This window comes from Diplotaxodon limnothrissa, linkage group LG4 (assembly GCF_057381915.1).
Source record: "Diplotaxodon limnothrissa isolate DT_005_m linkage group LG4, D_limnothrissa_male_GT1.1, whole genome shotgun sequence".
NCBI classification, from domain to species: domain Eukaryota; kingdom Metazoa; phylum Chordata; class Actinopteri; order Cichliformes; family Cichlidae; genus Diplotaxodon; species Diplotaxodon limnothrissa.
Window position 1 is genome coordinate 25,213,472 of NC_140599.1, and position 16,664 is coordinate 25,230,135.

At 41.4% G+C, this 16,664-nt stretch overlaps 1 protein-coding gene across 2 annotated transcripts in view; it reads right to left on the reverse strand.

Annotated features, from left to right (window-relative positions):
* baiap3 (BAI1 associated protein 3) overlaps window positions 1-16,664 on the reverse strand; it is a 40,125-nt gene that overhangs the window by 19,692 nt on the left and 3,769 nt on the right. For both annotated transcript variants that reach the window (XM_085352670.1, XM_085352669.1), the window contains exons 2-5: window positions 2,826-2,913; window positions 1,098-1,181; window positions 798-905; window positions 222-281 (exon numbers count right to left, since the gene is read on the reverse strand). In XM_085352670.1, coding sequence (XP_085208796.1) covers window positions 222-281; window positions 798-905; window positions 1,098-1,181; window positions 2,826-2,913 — 340 coding nt within the window. The remainder of the gene's footprint in view (window positions 1-221; window positions 282-797; window positions 906-1,097; window positions 1,182-2,825; window positions 2,914-16,664) is intronic.

The window sequence follows — 16,664 nt, forward strand, 5'->3', positions numbered from 1 at the left end:
TTTGTTTTTGTGCTCTGATTCTGCACCTCCTGCGGGGGCATGGCTGACTTTTTTCAGGATTTTTTTTTTTTCTACAATGTTTCACTTTAACTTAGGGATATCGTGAAAGGCTCACCCGAAAAAAGAATATTTGATAGAAGTCACATAATACTACAGCTGAATTCTGCCTGTCCTATAACAGAAGACACAAAATTTGCTTGAACACCACAAACAAATCTCACCTTGGATTCTTGAACTTTTTGGAGAATGATTTCATGTTCTTCCTCACCCATATCAAAAACCTTTAAGGAGGAGAGTGTCAGTCAAAAAAGACCTTTTAACCATATCTGACTTAGAGTTTCTTGGTAGCAAGATTAAAACCTACAAAATAGATAACAGAGTTACTGCTTAAATCTAACAAACCATCTCAGAAATATAAAAAAACATAATTCGGTCAAAGTCCCTGGCAGAAGCTAACCTTCTGTTAAAACAAGAAAGCCAGAAAAAGATGCCCACTTCAGAAAAAAACAAAAGGAGACTACGATTCATAGCATGACATCATCTGAATGAATGTAATATAAAAGCTGAATATCAGTACACAGTGTGACTGGGCTTTGATGTTTAATCAGTTTTGAGCCAAGAGCATCTGCTCTGATTCTTACAGCCCGCTCACAACAAATAACGCTCTCTCTGAGGCTACCATCAGTGTTACTGACAGAGATTTAATGAAGCTCAAGAAATACAGTCTGCTCTTCTCATGTGTCCACGAGACAGAGAAAAAGACGGATGGACGGACGGACAGACAGACAAATAGATACCTTCAGCAGGTAAGCAAATAGCTCATCGTCACTTTTCACATGTTCGGGTGAGGGCACTCCAACCCTGTTGACCACCGTGTACACAGCTTCCTCATAAAGCAGGTCCAGCTACATGAAAACACACTCCAGTTAATAACAACCTTTCAAAAATAAAAAGCTCGTGTTCTTTTGCCCTTATGCGTTCTGCTCCACTGCACATCAAAAGCAGGAATAAAAAGCCTCAACTGTGTTGTTATTGTGAGTTTTGAGATTTAATCCCTGCTGAAATAAGATGAAAACAGAGAAGCTGAGCTCACGCACCTCTGTCCTGCTGATTCTGTCGGGGATAAAGGCCTGGTCCACATGCTCTTGGGGTGGTGGAACTGTGCAGGCCCCTCTTTGGCACTGCGAGAGGACAAAACCAGTTCAGCCAAAATAAAATTGGCCTTGGATAAAGGCTGTGTTGAGAGGAAGAACTTATAAGATACATGTTTGGCTTTTTTTTTTTTTTTTTTTTTTTTTCAACCTAAAAAAATCTTCCAGTGGTAGGAGAAGTACAACGCCCATTTATTTGGGTAATAGCATCAATACAACAATATAAAAATAATAATCTTTTTGAACTAAAAACACAAAAGCAAAAATTACAATCTAAGACGTCTCACTGAAAACTGAGGAAATTTCATGGAAATTATCTTCAAGACACATATCTAATTAAAAAATTCCTACTGTGTCACAGATTTCAAATGATTTGCAGTTTTTCCATGAATGCACAACTCATCCTAAGAGCTGCTCTCTTTTGCGAAAAAGAATAAAAAATGAAATAATTTAACAGGATCTGCAGGTAATTGGTGGTGTCAAAAAATCATAAAAACTGAAGGGTAGTCAAATGCCTTTGTTCTCCAAAAAGAACATTACAGCAAACCTGCCACTGAACACAAGGATAAAAACCGTGCCTAAAAGAATGTGCTCTTGATGATGGGTCAAAGTCATTGGCCAACAAATATTTGTACAATATTTGTTTGTTGTTGACCAATGACAGCTATGAAAAGAACCTTATAAAGGCATAAAAACATTATGGTCTTGTCCCCATACCCTCAGGAGCCAGTCAGGTTGTAGTTATTGATTCAGCAATGTATTCTGCACAACATCAAAAAGTGCTGAAAGACAACATGATCACAACCAGACCGAAAGTTGAAACGGAACTCAAGTTGAACTTCCACTGACGACTGGTTCAAGAATGGAGAAATGGTCAATAGTTATGGACAGGTTTACAAGGGACAACTCGTAAATCAGTGCCAACATCAATGTCCAAACTCTTCTGAGCTCCTGGAAAAATGGTCAAAAACTTCTATAAACAAACTCCTAAACCTTGTGGAAAGGAATGGGCTGAAATCGGATTAGACCCAATGTATTAAGAATGGGATGTCACTCAATTTCATTTGCATGGAAAGCCCTCTGTAAAGCCCTTTGACTTACCTTGTGTTTGAATAGCACTATACAAATGAATCTGACTCAACTTGATCCCTCTGGTGGAATAGAAATTCAGAGTTCAATTGTCTTTCTATCTTGCACACACAAACAAAATAAATAAATAAGCGTAAATTTAGCCACCGACGGGTAGGGGAAAAACAAAACAAACAAACAAAAAAATCATGTTTCCAGAAGACAATATGATAAATGGCATGCTGAGTGAATATACCTTCTGTTTTGATCACAGTCAGCAGTTTGCTTTGGGCTTATTGGCTATTTTGCTGACAGCGATACAGCAATTTGGAAATGAAATCATCAAGCATTTGCTACAAATTTTTAAAAAGCATCACTGTCTAGCTTTGGCAGTAGGAGAAACTGAACACAGCCTCGACAGCAGTTTGTCACAGCCGAGTTTCCAGCCCTTTGAGCGCCCTGCTTGACCTAGTCCGTCTGTCCATAGACGTCAGAGTGGTCATGGTGGTGGGCTGAAAGACAGCGCAGAGATCTACACTCGCTACACATGCTGTACATGTTTCAAGCCTGTAACAGACAGAAATGAGGTGGTTAGGTGGGGGTTACCTCCGCCTGGGCCGCCCGCATCATGTTCTCCTGTTTCTGCAGGATGGCATTCATACGCTCAAAGAACTCCACGCTCTCCTCTGAAATCCTGCCAAGTAGACGGAACACATTGAAAATCGATTATCTCTAAAGATAGAGAGGGAAAATAAAAAAGTGAGTTGAAATGCATGTTGTACTCTGTTATACACCCACACAATCTGATCAACCTAAATTATTTATGGATGGTAATTACAGCAGGATTCAGTGACATTTGTGGGATCACACAGCATCCTGTTTGCAGACACTTTGAAGAAGCATCTGTCAATAAAGAGGATCTTTTTCTTTTAATGTTGAACTACTGGACTCCATCGCCTACCGTTCAGCTTTTTATTACTTATCAAACACCCTCTTGTCTCAAGCTTAAAAAAAGAAAAAGTCAGCATGTCTGCACCCTGCATGAACCATGTTAATCTGCTATGAGCCGGGCTGTGTGCAAAATGCAAATGATGTTTCTGTTTCCTCCAGGTGTGAGTGAATCCCCGGACTCCCGCCAGCCCCAGTTGTCATGGTGATTCGGGCACATTCACTGAGCTGGCTGAACACCTTGGGAATCCCCACCACCACCACCACCACCACTTACACCCCATCTCTCCCAGTATCGTCCAAATCTCTCTAGGGGGAATCTTCCCCTCAGCCTTTATGGAATTCACAGACACCGGCAGCCACTCTTATATGAGCTGTAGCGGAACCATCAGGATCAGCCATGCCGTCTGCCTTTAACTTCTCACCTCCACCACCTAACCCTACCACCACATCTACCTCTTTTCTTATCCTGGCATACTTTAAAAGAACTGTCCACAGAGGCCCTGACACACTCCTTTATTAGCATCCCAGCATCCCACATCCCAGCACTTACTGAATATCACAGTGGTGGGGCAGCAGATGGTAAACCCATGAGGTTTTTAATGGATACTAATTGCTGCCATGCTGGGTGAGTTGGTGAAGTTTCCACTGGGGTGAGGCCCAGTTGAACTGGAAAAGTGAAAGTTTCCTTGGGTAAACTTTTATAATCATATCAGAGTCACTAAAACATTCATTTTAACATAACACTCATGCATGGCTATAACTATACCACATAGTGTTTTTTTATGGGTTTATAATTGTGAACAGGGATAAAGAGAAAAACACTGCATTGCAATGGTATTTGATTTATCTTTGAGTGTCATGCCTTTGGTATACCCCCCCAAAAAAAAGAAAAAAAAGAAAAGTGAGGTGTACAGCTTGACAGTGAGGTCAGTCCTCCCAATATCAGTGTCTAATGTTAGGCCTTCAGTGGTTGTTTTTTTTTTTAATCTACAGCCAAGAAACCATTTTACCAAAGCAGTTTATTGGCATGATGCCATTTCATCTGACTCTGTTTGTAAAATTGATGGAGTTAGAAATCTTTTTTGTAGGTAAGTGACAGCTTATAGATATTTGGAGGGAATAAATCATGTATGAATATTTTCTAAAGAGTATTTTCTTCATTGCAGTTTCAACCCATAAAAAGTCGACAACTCATTTCAGGTGACTGAGCCATTGCAGCCTTACTGGTCATTATGGCAGGATTCACATGGCTGTATTTCAGGCTTCAGTGTTCTCATTTCTTGTCACTTTGAGTTGGTGATGTCATGCATTGCTGAAATGAATTCTCTTTTCTTACGCTACACGTGGCGAAAGTCAAGAGAAATTCAACTTCTGAAGTGCCAGCATGGCTGTTAGTCAATTAAATTTTTTATGCAAATATCCTGAGAGCATGAATTGGCCCGTCTGTTTATTTTTTATAGGAGTAATTGATCATTGCAGTGAATAATCAAGCTGTTGGATATAAACAAAGTTAGTAACAAGCATTAGCTAGCTTGGCTAATGCTAACATTAGTCAAAGCCCTGCTAGCTAGTCTTTTGATGACTGGTTATAGTTGCTATGACAATTGCCCTAGTAAAGATATCCTGACCTCAAAATTCTGGAAAGCCTGAATCCTCTGTGAATCTTGCCTTAGTGATTTGATCCCCAACTAATCTAATCTGAAGTTTCTTTGGGTCAGATACTAAATCCCAAATTTCCCTCAACACATCCCCAAAATAAAAATAAAACTTTTAAAAAACCCCAACCTTTTTGAATATGTTTGGAACTTGTTGAATGTCCATTAGTCAGTAAGACTAGCTAAGCATTATTTAATGTTTACTCAATAAAAAATTCGACACTCAAACTTGCTTCAGGATTTCTTGCCTATTCCCATCAAAAATCCCAAAACAAATGGTATCTTCTTTTGTCTAAGTGACATTTCAACAACAACAACAACAAAAAATCCAGCAATTAACTGATAACCAGGACAGCTGCTGAATTTGCTCTACATTAAAACAGTTCTGAATAAAACCCATAGCTATACTTTTCAACCACCCTCCTGCATTATACAGAAAATAAAACCACAGCTGTTTTTCGTAAGTAAACCTCCTCAAACAGCATTTGAAAGAAACCCCCAAACCGAGTCTGTCAAAGACAAAGCCTGTTCCACTAACAAGGGATTGGGAGCTTTGTTTCACGGAGCTTCAGTTTTCATTTGCACAAATAGTACAAATAAGCTTCATTCCACACTAAGACTTGTGTTTAGAGACACTCGGTTCTCTCCACATCCGGGTTGAATTGAGAGTATTTTTGTATCCAGAAATCTGTCCCATCTTTTGTCAGTCAGCTTGAGGATTTGTCCAAACAGTCTGGGATACTTTTTTTTCTTTCTGGGGGCTTGGGACAACATGTTCATGGGAAGCAGTACAGCACAAATGATGCAAATCAAGTCCATTTTAACATGATACATCAAAAAGATATATTAAAGATGTATTAAGTTAAATCGTTCTCTCCATCTCTCATCCACACACACACACACACACACACGCGCGCACGCACGCTACCAGAATAACAAACTGATTTGATGTTGCTAGGAAACAGGTCCCTTTTTTTAAAACCTCATTTTATTGTAATTTATTTTCCGAATTCATTCAAATGCTTCAATTATGATTTCCTGTCTGGAGAGTAAATCAGAAGGAAAACAAATAAAAACAAGAATGTCTTCTGTCTAAAAGAATATCTCAGAATAAACCTGAACTGACTGAGAGTGCGAAGATGACAGAAGCCCTTCACTTCAAACCCCAATACATGATGGCAGTGCATACATAGTAATTAATATTGCCGACATCGCTGTCATCTGCGTCATCTTCTAGTAAAGTTAAATGTTGTTTTATTTATTTATTTATTTTTAATCTAATTCCTTATGGATGTCAATCCATAATATAAGCCTGTGGCTCCAATCATAAACTGAGATCTCTATGACAAGGAACCCCTCAAAACAACACAGAAGACTGTTTGTTATACTCTAATTACACATTTGATTAAGCAGCAAAACATTACAGGTGGAAGGCTTCAGCGCGGAGATAAAATCACAAAAGCTCTGATTGAATCTTTCCATTCAATACCGTGGAAGAATCTGCAGTTGCTCATGCAGCCAGTGGTACTGACAGACATAAAAGTAGCCTGGTGTGAAATTATTTCCAACTCAAGACTTCTTGGTTGCTTCCCAGTTGCGTTTCACAGTTTTTACTTTCTCATTCCGTGGGTCAGTGGCTGACTGTGGATCTGACATATTTTAAAACAGACCACTGTCAGGTTTAAAGTAAAGGTTTGGCATGCCTTCTGAAAACAAAAGCAGTGTCAACAAGAAATCTGACACAAAGACACAATTAAAGGATTGCTGAGGTAAAAGACAATTCTCCTGGATACTTTGAGTAAATGGCTATTCCTTCCTTCAACTTTTTCCCCACTTATCACATACTGTTTTCACAATTTTAAGTAAGATGTGCCCCCTCAGAGCTCTTTGAGCATGCACAATCTTATTCTTCTTTTGACGGCTCGCTTTAGGGGTCATTACAGTGGATCATTTGCCTTCATCTAACTATGTCTTAGTATCCTCTTCTGTCACACTAACTCTCTGCTTGTCTTGCTTCATTACATCCACAAATCTTCTAGGGTGGTCTTTCTCTTTTCTCCTGTCTGGCAGCTCTATATTTAACATCATTTGCCCAGTATATCCACTATGCTTCCACTGTATGTCCAAACCATCTCAGAATTTTATCGTCACTTTTGTCTCTGAATGTCTCAACTTCAGCTTTCCCTCTGATATACTTGTTCATAATTCTATCCATTCTCGTCACCCAAATGATAATCTTAGCATCTGCATCTCTGCCACGTCCTGCTCTGCGTCATGTCTTCTTGTTAGTGCTAGTGTCCCCAGGCCATGCATCACAGCATGTCTCATTACCATGAAGAATAGCGCATCACTATAACATTTCAAATGTTGTAAAAATGTGTGGGACCACTTTGTTTTTTTACACGTTTATTTTTGTGTTTGATTTGTCTTCTCTGTTGTTATTTGGTTATTTTTAAGGGAAAAAAATGCAATTTAATGCATTTAGGCATGGAGACATGGTTAAGGCTACCGACTGAAGATCAAACCCAAAATTAGCATTGGGATAACAGGTCATTTAATAAATGACTTTGAATGTGACAAGATTGTTGTTGAAGACAGGCTTGTCAGTGTTTTTTTCCCACACCACCATCTCTAGGATTTACAGAGAATGGTCTCCAAAAGGGAAAATATCTACTGGTCTGCAGTGAAAGAGAAAATGCCTTGTTGATGCCAGAGTTCAGAGAAGAATGGCCAGTCTGCTTTGGATAGCCAATATTAACTCAAACATAATGTTGAATCTGGAAGCAGATGGGCTATAGTGGCAGAAGACCACACTGTGTCACTCCTATCAGCTAGGAACAAGAAGGTGAGGCTGACATTCAAAAGTGGACAAAAGAACTTTGGAAAAACATGATGCGGTCTGATGAGTATCAGAGCAGATCACCCCTTTTATCTTCAAAAATTAAGGATGTTTTGAGGGTAAAAGGGAGACCAGCCCAGTATTAGCAAGTTTTACCAAATAAAGTGGCCAGTGAGGGTATACAACATTAACCAGGAAATCTTTTCACATCTGCAACAAACCCATGATCTCATAAAACTCACAGTTGGCCAAAGTCTAGCTATTTAATTCTGTGGAACTATCCTGCCCACTGAAAAATGAAGTTAAATGGAGTCCCAGCGTACTACAATGCAATCCTTACAAGTGCTGACCAAGCGTTGTAACATTGTGCTTACTGACACAACTAAATGTGCATTAGAGGTTGCCTGTCTGGTAGTATTTTAGATTTTCATAATTTCCACAACTCCCACAACTAAAAACCAAATCCAAAACTGAACTTTAAACTAAACTAAAGCTTAACTACAAACTGAGTAATTTTCAAAGTGTTCCAATATCTGATCCAGAATGTTCTAAATGCCAGAAACCGGCTAATTAAATTTGACATTTTAATTCATTTTAATTCATGAAACATCCTTGTGCAACAATGTTTCACTCTATGTCATGTTCATTCATTACAATTATAATATGTACTGTGATATAAGATACATTCTGATATTTATATCAGTTAAAGGAAAGGCATTAGAAAAATGCAAAAATAAAAAAGTAGTGATTCTACTTTAAAAACCGCAGGAACCACATGTAAGCCAGCAATCCGAGAGGATAGGGTTTTATTGAGGTGATATGGTACTATGAGGTCTTTAAGATAAGATGAGGCTGATTATTGAAGACCTTGTATGTGATGAGAAGGATTTAAAGTTAAAAAATTTGTTTGACTGAAGGACAAAAATAGGATCAGCAAAACATACTTTGAGGAAACCAATCAAGGAAACTTGATCATTATTATTCTGGAGGTTGGAGCAACCCATCAGCTACTTTTCCTGTGAATCGCTGTCCCTCATAAACAAAAATGTAAACACGTGGGTTAAGCTATCTGAAATGATTACAATATTGCCTCTCAATAGTGTAAAGAGTTAAAAGAAACGCTTAAAGCCTAACTTCTGAAACCTAAAATTTTGTCTCACTGTGACTACTTCCACATATGGTCATTATTTGGAACTTGTGTAATATAAGGATTCCCTACGGGAACCGTATATAAATTTTATCCTGATCAGTGTGGTGTCATGGTCTGTGGGTTTTGTTTGGTAGCTTTTTGTTCTCAATTATCCCCAGTATTTTGAAGATTCAGCTTTTGCTATATTTTAGTACTGTTTATACACTGTAAAAAAAAATTGTAATATAAAAGTATTTTACTGTGTATTTTACAGTTTTGTACTGTTCTTCTAGAATATCATTAAATTCACATAAATAGACTGTGATTTTACATTTCAAATGTAAATTAACATAAAATCACTGTAAATGTAATAAAACAGAATTTTCTTGTTTTTTAAATGTATCTGTCTGTACATATGCATATTTATATTGTTAAAATACATTCAAAAATGTATCATAATTTCACAAATATTTGTCCGTTATTTGAAAGATTGAACTGTTAAATTCAAATGTAATGCTATGGAAAAATATATAAAGTGATTCTTATAAACTGTTTTTACATCAAATAATAATTATTACCGGTATTATTGCTATTTAGGCCGATCGTGGCTCAAGAGTTGGCAGTTCGCCTTGTAATCAGACGGTTGTCGGTTTGAGCCCCGGCTCGGACACGCTCGGTCGTTGTGTCCTTGGGCAAGACACTTCACCTACTGGTGATGGCCAGAGGGGAATTATAAAGTGGAATTGTAAAGCGCTTTGAGGTTCTCAAAAAGCGCTATATGAATGCAATCCTTTATTATTTAAACCAACTGTTAACTGTATATTTCTGTACAATTAAGTATTATTATTCATATTGCCGCATTCATTGACCTTGTTTATAGGTAATTTCATTGTTTAATCACATTAAAATGTTCCTAATTTAATGTTTAAAGCACTTGAAAAAGGCAAAATCCCATGTAAAATTAGGGCAACAAACTGTATTGTCATTACTGAAAATAACCGTATTTTCATGAGAAAGTTATTTTCTGGTATTATTTTGGCGCCCCAGCTGCTGGAATATTACTGTTTTTTTTAGGATTTTTTTTTGTACAGTGTAGTACAAAATCCTACAATCCTATCCTCTGTGTTTCCTTTTTGTCTATCCTCCTGTGTCTTTCCCCTGTGCCAAGCTTATTCTTGTGTGTGTTTCCCTGTTTTGTGTGCACCTGTGTCTCATTTTTTCCCAACTGTGTTTAAATTCCTAATTCACCATCAGTGTGTATGTGTACCCTTTGTCCTCACAGCATCTGCTTTCCTCCCCATGTGTTTTCTGCCTGTTTTGGATTCTGTTTTTCTTTCTTTGGATTTGTATCAGCTGAAATAAAGGGCTTTCCTTTTTTTTATTCAGTCTGCCTAGGAGTCTGCATTTTGGCTCATCCTCCTCTGATACTTGACAGGTGGAGCTGTTTGGAACAAATACACTTTAGGATGTTTATATATATCCTATGTTTAAATAACCTATTTAGGAGACCATATTACATTTTGCAGAGCTTGTAAAACAGTCAACTTTACAATATTTATCCAAATCAGAGTGGAAAGCACAACTGCCTCTTTTAATAGTGCATGCACAGAACTACTCTGTTACTTTCCATCCCTGGTTGGTTATTCCCACAATACGATCTAAATTCTTGTTTGAATGCAAAAACAACTACTCATGTGATGCTGGAAGCAGTCTCAAATAAGTGCAGTATTATTATTTGACTGACATGCTAAAGGCTGAGATTCTCAGCTACTTTACTGAGCTCTTTTAAAATTTAATTACTACACAAAGAAATAAAGTTTTACTAAGATTTTCTAGGTTTTGGGAAGACAGCCAGGAAGTCAGGAAAATAAAGTAAAACATGGTAGGTCCTGCTCGTTTCAAGGACTTGTAAAGCAAAAATTAAAAATATACTAGTCTTGGCTGACTTTGCAATAGCAGGTGTTGACTTTTATTGCATTAGGGGTTTCTGTTTAATGTCACTCTCAATTGACTGTGTTATTCTGCATTATTAAAAAACGAGAGCCTCGATACCGTGACACTGAGAAGTGAGAGCCATTAAGCAAGCTGGGGATTCAAAACACAGTGAAGGCAAGTGTGAAATATGAAGACTACTTCTCTTGACGGATGTGGAAGTGGACAGCAAAGTAATCAAGCAACAACAACAACAACAAAAAAGCAAAATATAAATTTAAATATAAACCCTGGTGGGTTTATATGCTGTACCGCCAGTCGAGCTGATTGCTGACAGTGTATTGTGCTTTTCCACATTGTTAAAAAAACCAGCTCACATAGAGGTAAAACATAATTTGCTCTACTGAATTAAAAAGTTCACCTCCGATGTGCAGGTCTCTGCTCGGCTCTGACAGCCGACTGTACTACTGGGTCAACAACCGTGGATGGAGCAGCCTAAATCCACCCGGCCTCATTTGCAAATTCTCAATTAAAGTGAAAGTGCATCCAGGTCAGCAGGCGTCTGAATGGATAACAAAGATCAACAGCCTGACTCTAATGATGAGGGCTCAGGGTATGCACACAGCTGAGACTCAGTGGGGAAGCTGCAGCACCAAGAAGCTGGCATGGGAAATGAGAGAAAGGTGCGATACTGTCAGGTCGAATCACTGCTTAATGAAGACAATAAATCAGGTCTTTAATAAAGAGCACAAATCAGCTTCTATTATGTGATATTAATTTTGCTTAAAAATATTAAAATTCTAAATCAATAAACCTCTTTAAGTTATCTTAAAAAATACAATGAATTAAAATGTATGTGAAAAATGCGTCAAAAATAATCTGTATGTTCAGCATCACACTTTCAAATTCAAATTCGATTAGTGTTCAACGCAGCGATTGAGGTTATCTTCAATGTTAAAAATAGAAATGGTTGTTATTACAAGTATAAGTTCACATCACGGCAGCAGCCTGTGTTTAGGTTGCTATAGAAACCTCAGGTTCATACGATTACTTTTGGCTTTATATAAAGCTTCAAAACACGACTGAAATAAATCAGATGACTCTTTTTTTTTCCTATTCCACTTGTTGCGAAGAAAAAACTAAACTCCACTAACATAACTAGCATAAGCTAATGGTAACACATTTAAGAAATTAATTAAAAATGGCATTATAAGAGAGAGAAAAAAATAGAAAACATCACAAGGTATCTAGTGGATATACTGCAGAGTATAGATAAATATGTATGTGTGTATGGCATGAAGATGAACAATACAGGGCAACCACTGTCTATACTGGCTTAAAGGGTGACTAAAATACTGGATTTAGATTAATGTGCCCTTTCAGAGATTCAGATAGGTTTTATCCATTTAGTTTTCTATTGTTGGCTATCTGCATAAAAAAGCTCTGAGGTTAGCATATTCACTGGCCTGTCACAAGGTTTCTATCTACCATAATCTCATTTCAGAAATAGGATCTATAACATTACTGGCTTCATCAGACTGTCACCATCACGGCGCTTTTGTCATGTGAATGTGTCACTTTTACGTTAATGATCCTCATAACTCTATACAGACATATCCATGACAGTAACAGAGCCACAGTAACCAGGCAATGTTTTTCATACACTCAAGAATACAGTGCCTTCAAAAGAGAAATATATAAGGTCTCAGTTTTCTTGCTAGTTTTGTAGTTACTTAGAAAGAACTGCGATGAAGCTGAGGAAGACTAAAGTATCTGCAGTTAGTCACAAACAGCAAATTATTTAACAATAGGATATAAAGCGTGATGGAGTTTTGTCAAATCCTGACTCTACAGTCTTTGTGGATGGATCTTCAGTGCAGTAAAGGTTTTACTTAAAAGTTGTTGTTTACAGGTGTTTCAATTTGTAATAGGAAACTGTTAAATGAGGGAAAACTCAACATCTATTAAATGTGTTTTGTGATTTTGGAGAGGTCTAGTTTAAAGCAACTGAACTATGTCTTTTGTGCTTTCACTGCAGGTGCCAAAATGTGGAAAAAACATTTATTTTTTTTCCTTAAATGAGCTTTGAGACTTCCGCTTATCATTAGGGAGATTATCATGAGCATTATATATCTGATTCTACATCTGGCAGAGATTTATTTTTGCCTCATGGTAATGGTGTTTAGGGCTTTTGCAAAACCTGCCATGTTTGTGCGCTGAGTAACTCTTGAGTATCCACAGGAGACTAGGGTTTCACAATACTAGGATTTAAATGTTTCTGCTACTGTAAACATTACGTCCGGATCAACAGAATGAACCTTTTGGGACTAGGGTTTAAACTTGACACGGATACCCAGGAAAATCCTTGACACCATTTTTAATACCACAGGGGGAAAAAAAGACAAAATAAAATCAAGATGCACTTTTTTCAGTTACGTAAATGAGAAAACTATTTGTCAAGCTCTCTGCCATAGTGAGAAACAAAACAGAAGCTGTAAAATAACCATGCAACCAATTCTGGGTTGCGCGGAGGCTGGAGTATATCACACATTTTAAAAGAAAAGATCAGGTAGTTCAGTAACTTTTTAATACTACAATGCTACATTTCTTTTTTAAATGGGACCTTTACTCACTTTTAAATTCCTCATAAAGTGTAGTTCAGTGGTATGAATCTCAACGATTGCTGAAGTGTTCAGCTGCTAGTGAGGGGAGGGGGCTGTGATAAGGATGGTCAAGGCCCACTTCCCCCTTGGAATGAAAAGTTCGTACAAATCAATGCAAAGTTGTTTGGAGTGATCTGTCCTATGACATAACATTTCTATCCTGATAAGCACGTTTTCATCTTGTTAGCGGTTGTGGGATCAAAATAAAAAAAAATTATGAACACTTTTTGTCACGATCTGGTACAGGGATTCAAGCGCAGAGCGGTAAGGTATCTCCAAGGTGTGGTTTATTTACAGTGCAGTGCAATATATGTACAGTGAAGGGATCCAAAACTCCGGGGGGGGGAAATCACAGGGTAACTCGCTCACGTCTTCTTCTCTCACACTCACACACTTTCCCGCAGCAGGGAGGTCGCAGGTCCGGGGGGGAATGTTAGGGGTACAATCATCCAGCGACGAGAGGATCTGTGTTCCAGCCTCAAATAGTGCTCCCGGTGATGATGGGTGAGTGTTGTCAGGTGTGTGTGTGGGCCAAGGGCGGGAGCCCACAGTGAGCTCCGCCCAGGCAGAGAGGGAGAAAACAGCAACAGCAATTGTAGCCTTGTGGGGCCGACCGGGCAGGCACGGAGACCATGACAGTACCCCCCCCTCAACGGGAGCCTCCCGGTGACCCACCAGGCTTACCTGGATGCCTGCGGTGGAAGTCCCGGAGCATGGCACCATCCAGGACAGCAGCTCGAGGCACCCAGGAGCGTTCCTCTATCCCGTAGCCCTCCCAGTCAACCAGGTACTGAAAACCCCGACCCCGGCGCCGGGAGTCCATGATGCGGGTGATATTGTAGACCAGCTGACCATCCACGAGCCGGGGGGGCGGCGGGGCCCTGGAGGGAGGGCACAACGGGCTGGAGAGCACCGGCTTGACCTGAGACACATGAAAGACATCGTGAATGCGCATGTTGCGCGGCAGCTTGAGGCGGACAGACACAGGGTTCACAATGGCCTCAACAGGAAAAGGGCCAATAAACTGAGGAGACAGCTTCTTCGACTCAGTCCGTAGCGGCACAAAACGGGTAGCCAGCCATACTCGTTGACCGATGGTGTACACGGGGGCCGGTGTCCGGTGACGGTCAGCGAGGGTCTTGTTCCGCTCCTTAGTACGGAGCAGGGCAGCCTGAGTCGCCCGCCAGGCACGACGGCACCCGCGGAGGTGAGCCTGTACAGAAGGAACGGAGTGCTCACCTTCGATGGCCGGGAGCAAAGGTGGTTGATAGCCCAGGGACGCTTCGAAGGGAGACTTGCCCGTGGCGGAGGATGTGTGGCTGTTGTGGGCGTATTCGATCCATGGAAGCTGTTCACTCCAGGTCGATTGGTTGTGCGAAGTGACACAGCGGAGGGCAGCTTCCAGCTCCTGGTTGGCCCGCTCCGATTGCCCGTTACTCTGTGGATGGAAACCGGAAGACAGACTGACCTTGGCCCCCAGTGCGGAGCAGAACTCCCTCCAAACACGGGACGTGAATTGCGGCCCCCTATCCGAGACGATGTCCTCGGGGATCCCGTGCAGACGGAACACATGGGAGGTGAGGAGCCGGGCCGTCTCCAAGGCCGAGGGGAGCTTCGGGAGGGCGACGAAGTGTGCAGCTTTGGAGAAACGATCGATAATGGTAAGTATGGCGGTGTTACCAGCGGAGGGCGGCAGGCCCGTGACAAAGTCCAAAGAAACATGGGACCATGGTCGAGCTGGTGTAGGGAGAGGCTGCAGAAGACCCGGTGGAGGGCGGTTCGAAAGCTTATTCCGGGCGCAGGTCGAACAGGCGGCTACATACTCCTTGGCATCCCTAGTCATAGCAGGCCACCAGAAGTAACGTCGGAGGAACGAGCAGGTGCGGAGGACCCCAGGATGGCATGAAAAGCGGGCGGTGTGAGCCCACTGGAGAACCTGAGAGCGGACGGCTGAAGGAACGAAGAGGCGACCAGGTGGACCAGTGCCAGGATCCGGTTCGGTCTCCTGCGCCTCTTGGATGAGCCCCTCGATCTCCCAGGAGATGGCTCCAATTACGCAGGCGGCCGGGAGGACAGGCTCAGGGTCCGAGTCCTCCCCAGTGATGGAGAATTGCCTGGACAGGGCGTCTGGCTTCACGTTCCGTGTTCCTGGCCTGTAGGTGATAGTGAAGTCAAAACGAGCGAAAAACAGTGCCCACCTGGCTTGCCGGGAATTGAGACGTCTAGCCGAGCGCAGGTACTCCAGATTCTTGTGATCCGTCCAGACGATGAATGGTTGTGCTGCTCCCTCCAACCAATGTCTCCACTCCTCCAGGGCCAGCTTGACGGCCAGAAGCTCCCGGTCCCCGATGTCATAGTTACACTCTGCTGGGGAGAGACGGCGAGAATAAAAGGCACACGGGTGCAGCTTACCGTCCATCTGTTGAGACAGAACTGCCCCAACCCCGGAGTCCGACGCGTCCACTTCCACAACGAACTGCCGTGTAAGGTCCGGTTGCCGGAGTATGGGAGCGGTGGTGAACCTGTCCTTGAGCAGGGCGAAGGCTCGCTGAGCGGCAGAATCCCACTGGAAGGGAACCTTGGGAGAGGTGAGTTTAGTGAGAGGGAGAGCGATTCTGCTGAAATCACGAATGAACCGTCTGTAAAAGTTGGCGAATCCCAAAAAACGTTGCACTTGGCGGCGATCAGGAGGAGTAGGCCATTCCACCACAGCCCGCACTTTCTCCGGATCAGTCCGCAAGTCCCCCTTCTCGATAATGTGGCCCAGAAAACTCACTGACGCCACGTGGAAATCGCACTTCTCCCCCTTCACAAAGAGCCGGTTCTCCAGAAGGCGTAGCAGGACCTGCCGGACATGGACCTTGTGCTCCTCGAGTGTCTTAGAAAAGATCAAGATGTCATCCAAGTACACAAATACACAACGGTTAACAAAATCACGAAGGACATCATTAACCATCGCCTGAAACACTGCGGGGGCGTTAGTCAGCCCAAACGGCATCACAAGATACTCAAAGTGGCCCCGATGCGTATTGAACGCGGTCTTCCACTCATCCCCCTCCCTGATGCGCACCAGGTGGTAAGCGTTGCGCAGATCCAGCTTGGTAAAGACGGTCATGCCTTGAAGCAGTTCAAAGGCGGAGGAAAGCAACGGCAAAGGGTATTTGTTCTTAACAGTGATCTGATTAAGGCCCCGAAAGTCAATACACGGCCGCAGCGAACCATCCTTCTTATCCACGAAAAAAAACCCAGCCGCGACAGGGGAAGAGGAGGGGCGAA